At 46.2% G+C, this 13707-nt stretch overlaps 1 protein-coding gene across 1 annotated transcript in view; it reads left to right on the top strand.

Annotated features, from left to right (window-relative positions):
* The first annotated feature begins 1734 nt into the window (after window positions 1-1734).
* LOC140394962 (thimet oligopeptidase-like) overlaps window positions 1735-13707 on the top strand; it is a 37971-nt gene continuing 25998 nt past the window's right edge. The window contains exons 1-2 of the mRNA XM_072482199.1: window positions 1735-2110; window positions 8785-8933. Coding sequence (XP_072338300.1) covers window positions 1888-2110; window positions 8785-8933 — 372 coding nt within the window. The 5' untranslated portion in view covers window positions 1735-1887. The remainder of the gene's footprint in view (window positions 2111-8784; window positions 8934-13707) is intronic.

Genomic DNA, 13707 nt, shown 5'->3' with positions numbered 1-13707 from the left:
GGACCTGGGTTCGATTGCCGGCTTGGGTCACTGTCTGTGCGGAGTCTGCATATTCTCCTCCGATTTCCTCCGGTTGCTCCAGTTTCGTCCCTTGTCCCGAAAGACATGCTTGTTAGGTGAATTGGACATTCTGAATTCTCCCGCACTGTACCCGAACTGGCGCCGGAGTGTGGCGACTAGAGATTTTCACAGTAACTTCATTGCAGTGTTAATGTAAGCCTACTTGTGACACTAATAAAGATTAATATTATAAACTCTGTTTCCCGTGTTCTAACTTGCAGCAAGTCCCGTTCATCCATTGCCTGTGTGCTCAGTGCCCCAGTTAAGAAATGTCCTTCAATTTAAAATTCTCATCCTTGTTTTGAAATCCTTCCTTGGCTTCATTCCTCCTCACCTCTGTAACCTCCTCCAGCACTACAACCCTCTGAGGTCTCCACATTCCTCTAATTCTGGCCTCTTGCGCCTCCCTGTTTTTAATGGCTCCATCCTTGGCGGTCCTTACTTTAACGTTTCAACCTTAAGTTGTTGAACTCCTTCCCAAAACTGCTCCACCTCTGTTTTTCTCCAACACGCTCATTAGAACTTACCTAGCTCTTTTCACCAAACTTTTGATCATGTACCTCATAGCTTCTCACATAGATACATAGAAGATAGGAGCAGGAGGAGGCCTTTTAGCCCTTCTATCCTGCACCACCAGTTATCACGATCATGGCTGATCATCCAATTCAATGGCCTAAACCTGCTTTCTCACCATAGCCTTTGATCCCATTCATCCCAAGTGCAATATCTAGCCGCATCTTGAATATATTCAATGTTTTAGCATCAACTACTTCCTGTAGTAAAGAATTCCACAGGCTCACCACTCTTTGGGTGAAGAAATGTCTCCTCATCTCTGTCCGACATCTGTCCATGGGCAGAACGGTAACATAGTGGTTAGCACTATTGCTTCACAGCGCCAGGGTCCCCGGTTCAATACCCGGCTTGGGTCACTGTCTGTGCGGCGTCTGCACGTTCTCCCGTGTCTGCGTGGGTTTTCTCCGGGTGCTCTAGTTTCCTCCCACAAGTCCCGAAAGACATGCTATTAGGTAATTTGCACATTCTGAATTCTCCCTCTGTGTGCCCGAGCAGGCGCCGGAATGTGGCAACTAGGGGCTTCTCACAGTAACTTCATTGCAGTGTTAATGTAAGCTTACTTGTAATAATAAAGATTATTATTCATGTTATTAAATGGTTTACCCTGAATCGGCAAACTGTGACCCCTGATTCTGGACACACCCACCATTGGGAACATCTTCCCTGCATCTACCCTGTCTACTCCTGTAAGAATGTTCTAAGTCTCTATGAGATCCCCCCTCATTCTTCTGAACTCCAGCGAGAGTGGCTAGGAATTAAATTATGTTTGTGCTAAGCGGCCTGGAACATTTGACAGCATTAAAGGAGCTAGATAAACACAAGCTTGAAGATCATAAGAAGCAGGGGCAGGAGTAAGCCAATTTGATTTTGGTCTGGAACAGATTTGAATCTCAGTCACTCACTAAATAGACAAGAGGTCTGAATAAGCCACGATCAATCATGTCTGATTGACATCCGAGATAACCAATAAGCGAGAGGTAAGCTCCAGCCAATGACCGGGGAGCAAGGTGCCTTGCGGTGCCTTTAAAGTGATTGACGCTCAGCCTAACCAATGGGGTTGGAGGGTGTGTTGAGATGCCAGCCAATGAGGGCGAGGGGGAGGCGGGACCTCGTTGGCAAGCGGCTGAGGTTTGAATCGCGGCGTGAGAGGATCGCTGGCATCAGTCAGGTAGCGTGTGAGGCCCCATCAATCTGCTCCAACTCTCCCCTCACTGATTTATATATCTCTCTCCCACACACAGTCAGTACACCGCCATGTCTCCCACCGGTGAGGCTCTGCTGGGCGGCGGCACGGGAGACCCCGCAGGCCCCAACCAGCTCCGCTGGAACCTAAGCAAAGAGCAGATGGAGCAGGAGGTGCAGGCCCTAATGCGCCGAACCAAGCAGGTGTTCGACCGGGTCGGCCTGCTAGACATGGCCGAGGTCAAGTACGAGAACACGCTGAAGGAGCTGGCTGACATCGAGGTGGAGTACACGGGTAAGGATGGGGTTGGGAGAGTCTGGTGGGTGGCGTTGGAATCAACCCCCCCCCCCCCCCGGGAATGGGCAGAGATCGGGGAGCCATCCCCTGCCCGGTGGGCAGAGCCTCCCCAACCCCGCGGCGTCGGCAGAGCCCCCCCCCCCCCCTTCAGCTTGGATAGAGCCCTCCCCTCAACCCCGTTGCATGAGCAGAGCCCCCCCCCACCCAATGGCATGGAAAGAGCCTTCCCCCCCCCCCCCCAATGTCATGGACAGAGCCCCCCCCCCCCACCCCGCGGTGTGGACAGAGCCCCCCCCCCCACCCCGCGGTGTGGACAGAGCCCCCCCCCCCCACCCCGCGGTGTGGACAGAGCCCCACCCCGCGGTGTGGACAGAGCCCCCCCCACCCCGCGGTGTGGACAGAGCCCCCCCCCCACCCCGCGGTGTGGACAGAGCCCCCCCCCCCCACCCCGCGGTGTGGACAGAGCCCCCCCCCCCACCCCGCGGTGTGGACAGAGCCCCCCCCCCCCCCCCACCCCGCGCTGTGGACAGAGCCCCCCCCCCACTCCGCGGTGTGGACAGAGCCCCCCCACCCACACCCTGCCGGTCTGGGCCGAGCCCCCCCCCACCCACACCCTGCCGGTCTGGGCCGAGCCCCCCCCCACCCACACCCTGCCGGTCTGGGCCGAGCCCCCCCCCACCCACACCCTGCCGGTCTGGGCCGAGCCCCCCCCCCACCCACACCCTGCCGGTCTGGGCCGAGCCCCCCCACCCACACCCTGCCGGTCTGGGCCGAGCCCCCCCACCCACACCCTGCCGGTCTGGGCCGAGCCCCCCCACCCACACCCTGCCGGTCTGGGCCGAGCCCCCCTTCCCCCACCCCGTGGTGTTGTGAGAATCCCCACCCCCCACCCCATGGCGATAGTGGGCAGAGTGAATGAGGGAGCACCCCCTGGCAAGTCATGGGTGGAGTGGAACTTAGTGCATGGGGAGGTGGGGCTGGGTCTTGGTTCGGGGAGTACTTGGTGCATTCTCATTTTCTGCTGTCTCATTCTATAAATTTTTGAAACTGAGAAAGATCCAGGGCTATTGAGAGGACTGGCAAGCTAATAGGATTTGTTTTAGATTGCTCTAATGATGACCACTACAGACATGATGGTCTGAGTAACTTATTTCTGTGCTGTAAATGTGTGTGGTTTGAGGAGCCTGATGGCTAAGTCTTCATTGAGATTATCTGTATTTACACGTACTGCACTATGACTAAACTGCCAAGAATATCAAAGTCTGCACTTTGGTGGGCGGGGGGGGGGGAAATCATGTCAGAACTTTGACTCAAACTGGTTTCGCATAAAAATACCAGGTTAGAACTTGCTATACACCCTGTTTGTACTTCAGAATCATAAATGGTTTTCTGCATAGAAGGAAACCATTCAACTCCTTGTATCTGTGCTGGTCCTCTGAAGGAGCAATTCACCAAGGGCCACTCCCTTCCTTTTCCCCACAGCCTTGCAATTCTTTTCCTTTTTCAGGTATTTCCTGGATAAAAAATCTAAAGATTTGTTTGTTTGGAAATGATGTCGACCACAACTGATACATCTCGTAAGGTGATATCAAATTCCATTGCTAACAAAAAGCTTTCCTTTTGAGCTAGCTATTTTCGCTGGGACATCAGTTTTGAGTGCGATTGTTCATAGAATCGGACAGTACTATTGTAGGTCCATCGTGTCTTTGCTGGCAGCTTGAAACCATCCCATTAGTCCCACCCACGTTCCCCCAAATCCCTGCAATTTCTTTCTTCAAGTTCCTTTTTGAAAGTCACTTTTGAAACTGCTTCCACCACCCTTTCAGAATTAATCATAACAGATCATCATGACTTGCTGTTGAAAATACTTCACCTCATGGTTCTTTTGCCAATTATCTTTTTGCCACTTATCTTAAATCTGTAATCTATGATACCTTACGTGCTCCAAATCCACTCCTATCAACATCCTTTATAATTTTGTGCATGCCTATTAAATTTCCATTTAATCTTTACTCTAATGAGACCAAATTGAGTTTCCTTATTCTGAAGTCCCTCATCCCTGTTACTATGTGCTGAAATGTCCTCTTCCAAGTTCTTCTCAATTCCTATTGTGTAGTGTACAGAATTGACCACCACACTTCAGCTGAGGCCTAACCCAGTGATTTAATGGGAGCAAGAGAAGACCTAGAAAGCTTTAGCCTGTTTCACCAGTCTTTCCTCCCGAAGTCTACTACTATTCCTCCTCGTTTACCATATTTCCAAGTTTTATGTCATCTACAGACTTTGAAATTGTGTCACCTCTTCCCAAGACAATGCAATTCATATATTAAAAAGAACAATAGGTCTAATACTGATCTTTGGGGATATCACTTTATTGTTCGCTCCAGTCTGAAAAACAACCTTTAGCTACTCTCTGCTTCTTAGCTAATTTTGAATCCAATCTGCCATGACCTTTTAAATTCCATGGGTGTCAAATTTTTTAATTAATCTATTATGCAGCATTTTATTGAATGCCTTTTTGAAAGTCTGTACACACTGTCAACTGCAATGCAAATTGTATTCTACATATCCATGTTCGCTGTCATTTATTAAAGCATGCTCTTTCAAGTGACAATTATATTTTTCCTGCATTATTATCTCTAGAAGTTGCCCTACCGCTGATATTAGGCCACCTAGCCGTTAGTTTATCCACCTCTCTTGTTTTGAACAATTAGTCTCTATCCTCTGGCAGTTGAAAAATAAAACAAGGACGAGAATTTCTAAATTGAGGCATTGCTGCACTAAGAGCCAGTGTTGGTCAGCGCGCCCAGGAGTGCTGCGTCAACAAGACTTTGTGTGTGTGTGTGTAAAGACACGGACAGAAAAGTTTTGGATGACCACAAGTTTACAAGGAGTAGAATGTGTGAGGCTGGCTAGGAATGTGTTGGAACAGTCAAATCCAGAGATAACAAAATAATGAGTGCGGACTACAGCAATAAACAAACTCCAGCTTCTCCTAAGAAGTGGACTCTAGTGCAGACAGAATTGGGTTTATTTGTAAAAGCTCATCGTGTTGAATAGGTTTCTGACACTTGCTGTTTGGACTTTGAAGTAGCTGGTGCTGTTGGAACTGTATCCTGCTTGCTGACAAGGGTGAAATGTGGAGGGAAAAATAAGAAAACAGATTTTTGTCATTTTTTTGAGAGATGGATGGAAGTCAGTTGTTCTTGATGATTATTGTGTGATCATGGCTGTCCACATGCAGTTTTATAACATAAATACTTCCTATAAAATTGAAAGATTGTCTGTTTCTAGCTGGAACAATGAAATAAAATAAAAGTTCACTAGTGTCAGGAAACAAAGTTTTAACTAATCTATATTTTTATTTGTGGGTATTAGAAATAAGGTGTAGTACATTCTCTCCGTGCCTGCGTGGTTTCACCCCCACAACCCAAAAGATGTGCTGGGTAGGTGGATTGGCCACGCTAAATTGCCCCTTAATTGGAAAATTTAAAAAAACATAAAAAAAGAAAAAAGAATTGGGTATAGCTTTAAGTAATAGCTTTTAAGTAAGTTAAATTTTGTGTTTCTGGAAAAGAGGATTGAAACTATAGTTAGCTTCATATTAATCAAAAATGCCTGCATGTCTGTGGGTTCTGTTCACTTTAAAGTGTGCCTGCATTGTAATTAAAGGGTTTACAACATTCAAGTAAACAGGGTTTAAAGAAAGACTCAGTTAAGTTAAAAGGAACGAAGAACAAGAAGTTGGCACGGCCCTGTTGGGTGAAGTTAGAGTCAACAGCAAGAACCAAATTTAGTGAGAAACCAGCCACCCGTGGTAAATCAAACGTTTTTAAAAAGATTTTCCAATTAAGGGACAATTTAGCGTGGCCAATCCACCTACCCTGCACATCTTTGGGTTGTGGGGGTGTCAACCATGCAGACATGGGGAGAATGTGCAAACTCCACACGGACAATGACCTGGGGCTGGGATTGAACCCGGGTCCTCGGCGCAGTGAAGCAGCAGTGCTAAACACTGCGCCACTCTGCTGTCCTGTAAATCAAAAGTTGGTGACATCTTAACACAGCCTGTGAAGCAGCAGTGTTCTATTGGCATGGCTAGGTACTTGAGAGATAGTGTGTGAGCTTGAATACATGTGGTAATCCAAGACAGAAGAATACTGAAAGAAGAGATTAAAATACTGGCAGTGGATCCTTGGTGAAGGCATCCGAGAGAAAACATTGTTTGGGAGAAGGTTACAAACTGTGTTTTTCTGAGAGTGGAGTTTGGAAACCCTCATGTGGAAGTCAGAGTTCCAGCGAGGCCAGTTGGCTCGCATTGTAACAATGGGGGGGATTTGAGCAGAAATTCACAAGAGGTTTGGGTGGCATCTGCCACTTGGTTTAAGAGTGTGGTATGCCTGACCACAGTTGGCCTGTTGGTTTATATGGATTGTGTACTTATTGAGAACATTATACCACAAGATATATTTTGTAACCTGCGTTATCCTTAAAAATCTGTGTACATCTGTGAAGATATAGGTAGGATGAAGGAGTATTGTATTATAATCAATCGTTTCATATTTAATGCATGTTTTATTCTTTTGTGAAAAGTTAATTGGCAGTCCTGTAACTCTTTAGTTCATCCACGTCTCTAAACAAAATAACAGTTTCACACATGAAATTTGGGCTGTGCTTGCTCACGAAGACAGATTGGGTTGAATATAGCCCAGCAAACAATTTAGGGAATGATTTATAAATAACAATGTGACAAGGCAACATGCACACTGTACTGAACTCCGTATTCCCTGAACCTCAGTGGTTGAAGTTGTGCACTTCTTATGTCTTTTGTGTCAGCAGCTCATTGTTGAGACTTGTACATAAAGATTGGCAAACCCAAGGTAGCAAACCCACATGGTATTAAACACTAGCGTAAGTCAGAGAGAAAGAGGGGGAACTCGGCAGCTAAATACATTCGACCATTGTGACACCACTTGGACAAATTAATATTTTTGTTCAATGCCTCAAATTCCAATTGACCACGATAAATCACTTTTAATTTTCAGCCTGATTTTTATTGTTCTAGTCGCAGAGACTGATCCGCGAACAATATGAGTGGAAAACTGCACTTTTCTGATAATTTTGAAATAAAATTCTACAAAATGAACAGGGGTAATGAGGACATATCACACTTTTTTGTCTGAATTGACAATGAAGCATAAAGAAATTTCTCTGGTGGCCCCTTCAACTGACCGATATTGTATCTAGAAAGCACTGGTCAGAACACTACGTATTATGGAAAAGCCTTTCGTAAGCTGATATAAGCAATAGTCCAAACGCTCAGCAGTTTTGTGTGGGGATAGCTGCTGACTCGAGGCTTTACCTTACTCTCTCCATGGCTTTGTTGCACTAATAATTCTGAGGTTATGTCAGTTTCCACAATGGTACAGTAGAACCTAGAGGTCACACCAAAATAATGAACTGTCTAGTCAGCTAAATAAATTGTACACATTCATGGATTGCTTTGTTAGGAAATTAAGTTTAAACTATTAATAATGTCATAAATTGAAATACTAATCTGTCTACTGTAAAATAATTTCAATATTTTATCATCTTTAAAGAAACCATGTAATTATTTCCTTTGTAAGAAGGGCTGCTCCAGCTGTCAACCCAGTAAGGCATGTTGAAAAATGTCCGTATGTGGATGTTAGTTGAGGGTGAGATCAGGTTATGGTGCCATAAGAACATTTTTAAAAAAAAAAGAAGGACCATTACAACAAAAACTTGTCTTTATAGAGTGCCTTTAACATGATAAAATTACCCACTGTTTTGCAGGAGCATATGGGACAAAGTTTGACATTGAGTCACATAAGAAGATGTAACTGACGAGGTAGCTTTTAAGGATTCTAAAAGGAAGAAAGAGAGCCAGCTTGACATTGGGAGGGAATGGAAATTGCTTATTGTCACAAGTAGGCTTCAATGAAGTTACTGTGAAAAGCCCCTAGTCGCCACATTCCGGCGCCTGTTCGGGGAGGCTGGTACGGGAATCGAACCGTGCTGCTGGCCTGCTTGGTCTGCTTTAAAAGCCAGCGATTTAGCCCAGTGTGCTAAACCAGCCCCTTCTTTAGCAGAGCTTAGGGCGTAGCCAATTGATGGCACATCTGCCAGCTGTGAAATGATTAAAATTGGGAATGCTCAAGAGACCAGAATTGGAGGTGTAGAAATCCAAAGGGATTGTGTGGAGTGATTTAGAAACCAGGTTAGAGGTGTTGCTGGGAATCGACATAAATTAGCAAACATGGGCGATCAGTGTGCAGGTCTTGGTGTGATTTCGGACATAACTGCAGAGATTCGAATGGTCGAGTTTTCAGAGGGTAAAATGTGGGGAAACTGCTAGGAGAGAATAGAAATCCAGATAGCAACGGCATGGATGAGGTTTTCAGCAGCAGATAAACTGAGGCTACTTTAAGTTGGGTAGTGTTGCAAATGGGAAATCTTTTACCCCAATATAAATCATTTAAAATGAGAAATAAAAACTCTGAAATACAGGAGAGGGAAAAGTAAAGTGCCCTTCCCGATGTGCTGTACCATCCTTGTTAGATTAGACCTACACCTATCATTCCTTTTTGTAGCGACTTTGATCTGCTGAACACGTTACATCAGACACTGAGACTTCTTGTTTGATATTTCAGTGCAACGGAATATTCTAGATTTCCCCCAGCATGTTTCTCCTTGTAAAGAAGTTCGGGCTGCGAGCACTGAGGCAGACAAACAACTGTCAGAATTTGATGTGGAGATGAGTATGAGAGAAGACGTTTACAAGAAGATTGTCGCTCTTCAGGTGAGAATTGATACTGGTTGAATAGAGAGGAGAGAAGCTGGTACGGCAAACAGCAACATTTTTAAGGTGACTTTTATCTTGCAGGATTCCTTCTGACACTACATTAGAATATGGGTTTAAAAACTGTGGGCCGAGCACTCCTTACAGTTGCAATACTACCTCAGCTCCTCGGGTGAAGAAAAGAAAATTAAAGTTCCTATTCCAGATGACTCCTCCTACCAAATACTTGTGACAGGACAGGGTCAAATCTGTTGTGTCGTCCTCCACGGTCGAATAGTTCACCAACATGAAACATTTAGGGGCGTACTTGGAGAACTGGAGTTCATTGGCAGAGTGGTTATATTACTGGACTAATAATCTCCAGACATGACTTCAAATTCCACCTGTGCAGCTGGGAAGTCTAAATTCAGTGAATGAACTAATTCTGTAATAAAAAGCTGGTATCATTAACAGTGACCATCAAACTGCTGGATTGTCACATCTGATTCACTAATGTCTTTTAAGAAGGACATCTGCCATCCATACTCAGTCAGGCCGATTTGTGGCCCTTAAACCCATGGGGATGTTGTTGACTTATCTCGGCCCATTTCAAAGGGCAGTTGAGAGTTGTCACCAGGGCAATTAGGGATGGGTCATAAATGCTGGCCTTGCCAGCAGTGCCCTCTACCTCATGAATGAATTACATAATTTTGACAGCAGTGAAACCTCCCCCACATTATAACGTGAGAAACGGGTCTGATATATTTTGCTTGGGGGGGGGGGAATTGTGAGCATAGTTATTAACCAATTGGGGTTAAATTGTTCCAAATCGGACACCATAATTACTCGTGTTTCTGAGATCATGAGCATGTTTCTGAGATCAACCGGGCAGCACGGTAGCACAAAAGGGCAGCACGGTAGCACAAGTGGATAGCACTGTGGCTTCACAGCGCCAGGGTCCCAGGTTTGATTCCCTGCTGGGTCACTGTCTGTTCTCCCTGTGTCTGCGTGGGTTTCCTCCGGGTGCTCCGGTTTCCTCCCACAGTCCAAAGATGTGTTAGGTGGATTGGCCATGCTAAATTGCCCTTAGTGACCAAGAAAAGTTTAGGAGGGGTTATTGGGTTACGGGGATAGGGTGGAAGTGAGGGCTTAAGTGGGCCAGTGCAGACTCGATGGGCCGAATGGCCTCTTTCTGCACTATGTTCGTCCATTTCTAATTGTCCCGTAACATTCTTTGTACTCTGTAAACAGGTTGACTCACTGCAATCCCAACAAATAGAATCCCTACTGTGCAGAAGAAGGCCACTTGGCCCATTGAGGCTTTCTTCCGAAAGAGCACTCCACAAGGCCCACTCCCCTGCCCTATCCCCTGGTAATATCTTGAATGCTTTGATCAGATCAATCCATAACCTTCTGAATTATAGCAAGAACAAGTATAATTTGAGTAACCACTCCTCGTAACTCAACCTCTGTAATCCAGGTAGCATTCTTGTACACCTATGTTGCACACCCCCACCCCCCCCCCCCCAATGCTAAAATATCCTTCCTAAGGTGTGGTGCCCAGAACTGCTCACAGTACCCCAAGAGAGGTCTAACCAGGGTTTTGTATAGCTGCCGCATAACCCCTGTGTCTTTTTATTCCAATCCTCCAGATATAAAGACTAGCATTCCATTAGCCTTTTAATTATTTTCTGCACTTGTTCCTGGCATTGTAAGGACGTATGCACCTGAACCCCCAAGTCTCTTTGACAGCCATTGTACCTAATAGTGGTTAGGTACCAATTTTGCCCATTCACCTAGTCGGTCAATATCTCCTTGCAATTTAATGGGTGGCACTATGGCACAAGGGTTAGCACCATTGCTTCACAGCGCCAGGGTCCCAGGTTCGATTCTCGGCTTGGGTCACTGTCTGTGCGGAGTCTGCACGTTCTCCCCGTGTCTGCGTGGGTTTCCTCTGGGTACTCCGGTTTCCTCCCACAAATCCCGACAGACGTGCTTGTTAGATGAATTGGACATTCTGAATTCTCCCTCTGTGTATCTGAACAGGCACCTGGGTGGCGACTCGGGGATTTTCACAGTAACTTCATTGCAATCTTACTATAAGCCTACTTGTGACAATAGTAAAGATTATTATTATGCTATCATCTAGGTTGTCTGTTATGCCACCTAACTTTGTATCATCTGCAAATTTGGATCTATGACTTTCTATGCCATCATCCAAGTCATGAATGAATAGTGTGAATAATTGAGGCCCCAACACCGATCCCTGTGATACACGACTAGTCACCTCCTGCCAATTAGAGTAATTAGCAATTACCCCACTCTCTCTCGCCTGCTGCTCAACTAATTTCCTCACCATGCCAATAATTTGCCCTCAACTCTGAGCTTCCACCTTAGTTAACAGTCCCTTGTGTGGGACTTTATCAAATGCCTTCTGGAAGTCCATATAAATAACATCCATAGATATTCCCCTGTCCACTACCTCCGTCACCTCTTCAGAAAATTCAGTAAGATTAGTCAGGCATGATCTTCCCTTCACAAATCCTTGCTGGCTCTCCCTGACTAACCTTTTTCAAGCTTTCACTTAGCTCATTCCTGATTATTGACTCCAGCAATTTCCTCACCACGTTAGACTAACCGGCCTGTAATTCCCCGATTTTCCCCCTTTCGCCCTTCTTAAAAAGTGGAATGAGATGTATAATTTTCCAATCCAGAGGAATTACTTCTGAATCTAGAGCACTCTGGAAGATTATGGTTAGGGCATCTTTCACACCCTCGGATGGAAACTGTCAGGTCCTGGGGGATTTGTCATTCTTTAGTTCCATTCATTTCCTAGTTACTGATGCTGAACATAGGTTAATTGTATTAAGTCCCTGTCCTCTATTGACTATTAATTGTTTCGGGACTTCCAGCAAGTTTTTTTTAAATTAAATATTTTATTGAAAATTTTTGGTCAACCAACACAGTACATTGTGCATCCTTTACACAATATTATAACAACACAAATAACAATGACCTATTTTATAAACAAAAAATGAATAAATAATAAATAACAAAAATGAAAACTAGCCCTAATTGGCAACTGCCTTGTCACAAGTAACACTCTCCAAAAATATAATTTAACAGTCCAATATATAATTATCTGTAGCAACGACCTATACATACTATACAGTATATATTAACAACCCTGAGAGTCCTTCTGGTTCCTCCCCCCCCCCCCCCCCCCCCCCCCCCCCCCCGATCCTGGGCTGCTGCTGCTGCTGCCTTCTTTTTCCCATTCCGTCTATCTTTCTGCGAGGTATTCGACGAACGGTTGCCACCGCCTGGTGAACCCTTGAGCCGACCCCCTTAGGACAAACTTAATCCGCTCTAGCTTTATAAACCCCGCCATGTCATTTATCCAGGTCTCCACCCCCGGGGGCTTGGCTTCTTTCCACATTAGCAATATCCTGCGCCGGGCTACTAGGGACGCAAAGGCCAAAACATCGGCCTCTCTCGCCTCCTGCACTCCCGGCTCTTGTGCAACCCCAAATATAGCCAACCCCCAGCTTGGTTCGACCCGGACTCCTACTACTTTTGAAAGCACCTTTGTCACCCCCATCCAAAACCTCTGTAGTGCCGGGCATGACCAAAACATATGGGTATGATTCGCTGGGCTTCTCGAGCACCTCGCACACCTATCCTCCACCCCAAAAAATTTACTGAGCCGTGCTCCAGTCATATGTGCCCTGTGTAATACCTTAAACTGAATCAGGCTTAGCCTGGCACACGAGGACGACGAGTTTACCCTGCTTAGGGCATCTGCCCACAGCCCCTCCTCGATCTCCTCCCCCAGCTCTTCTTCCCATTTCCCTTTTAGTTCATCTACCATAGTCTCCCCTTCGTCCCTCATTTCCCTATATATATCTGACACCTTACCATCCCCCACCCATGTCTTTGAGATCACTCTGTCCTGCACCTCTTGTGTCGGGAGCTGCGGGAATTCCCTCACCTGTTGCCTCGCAAAAGCCCTCAGTTGCATATACCTGAATGCATTCCCTTGGGGCAACCCATATTTCTCGGTCAGCGCTCCCAGACTCGCGAACTTCCCATCCACAAACCGATCTTTCAGTTGCGTTATTCCTGCTCTTTGCCACATTCCATATCCCCCATCCATTCCCCCCGGGGCAAACCTATGGTTGTTTCTTATCGGGGACCCCCTCAAGGCTCCAGTCTTTCCCCTATGCCGTCTCCACTGTCCCCAAATCTTCAGTGTAGCCACCACCACCGGGCTTGTGGTGTAGTTCCTCGGTGAGAACGGCAATGGGGCTGTCACCATAGCCTGTAGGCTAGTCCCCCTACAGGACGCCCTCTCTAATCTCTTCCACGCCGCTCCCTCCTCCTCTCCCATCCACTTACTCACCATTGAAATATTAGCGGCCCAATAATACTCACGTAGGCTCGGTAGTGCCAGCCCCCCCCCCCTATCCCTGCTACGCTGTAAGAATCCCTTCCTCACTCTCGGGGTCTTCCCGGCCCACACAAAACCCATGATGCTCTTTTCAATCCTTTTTAAAAAAGCCTTCGTGATCACCACCGGGAGGCACTGAAACACAAAGAGGAATCTCGGGAGGACCACCATCTTAACTGCCTGCACCCTCCCTGCCATTGACAGGGATACCATATCCCATCTCTTGAAATCCTCCTCCATCTGTTCCACCAACCGCGTTAAATTTAACCTATGCAATGTGCCCCAATTCTTAGCTATCTGGATCCCCAGGTAACGAAAGTCCCTTGTTACCTTCCTCAACGGTAG

Source organism: Scyliorhinus torazame, chromosome 18 (genome assembly GCF_047496885.1).
Source record: "Scyliorhinus torazame isolate Kashiwa2021f chromosome 18, sScyTor2.1, whole genome shotgun sequence".
In the NCBI taxonomy this organism is placed as follows: domain Eukaryota; kingdom Metazoa; phylum Chordata; class Chondrichthyes; order Carcharhiniformes; family Scyliorhinidae; genus Scyliorhinus; species Scyliorhinus torazame.
Note: the sequence above shows the minus strand (reverse complement) of the source record. Positions and strands in the feature narration are given on the sequence as shown.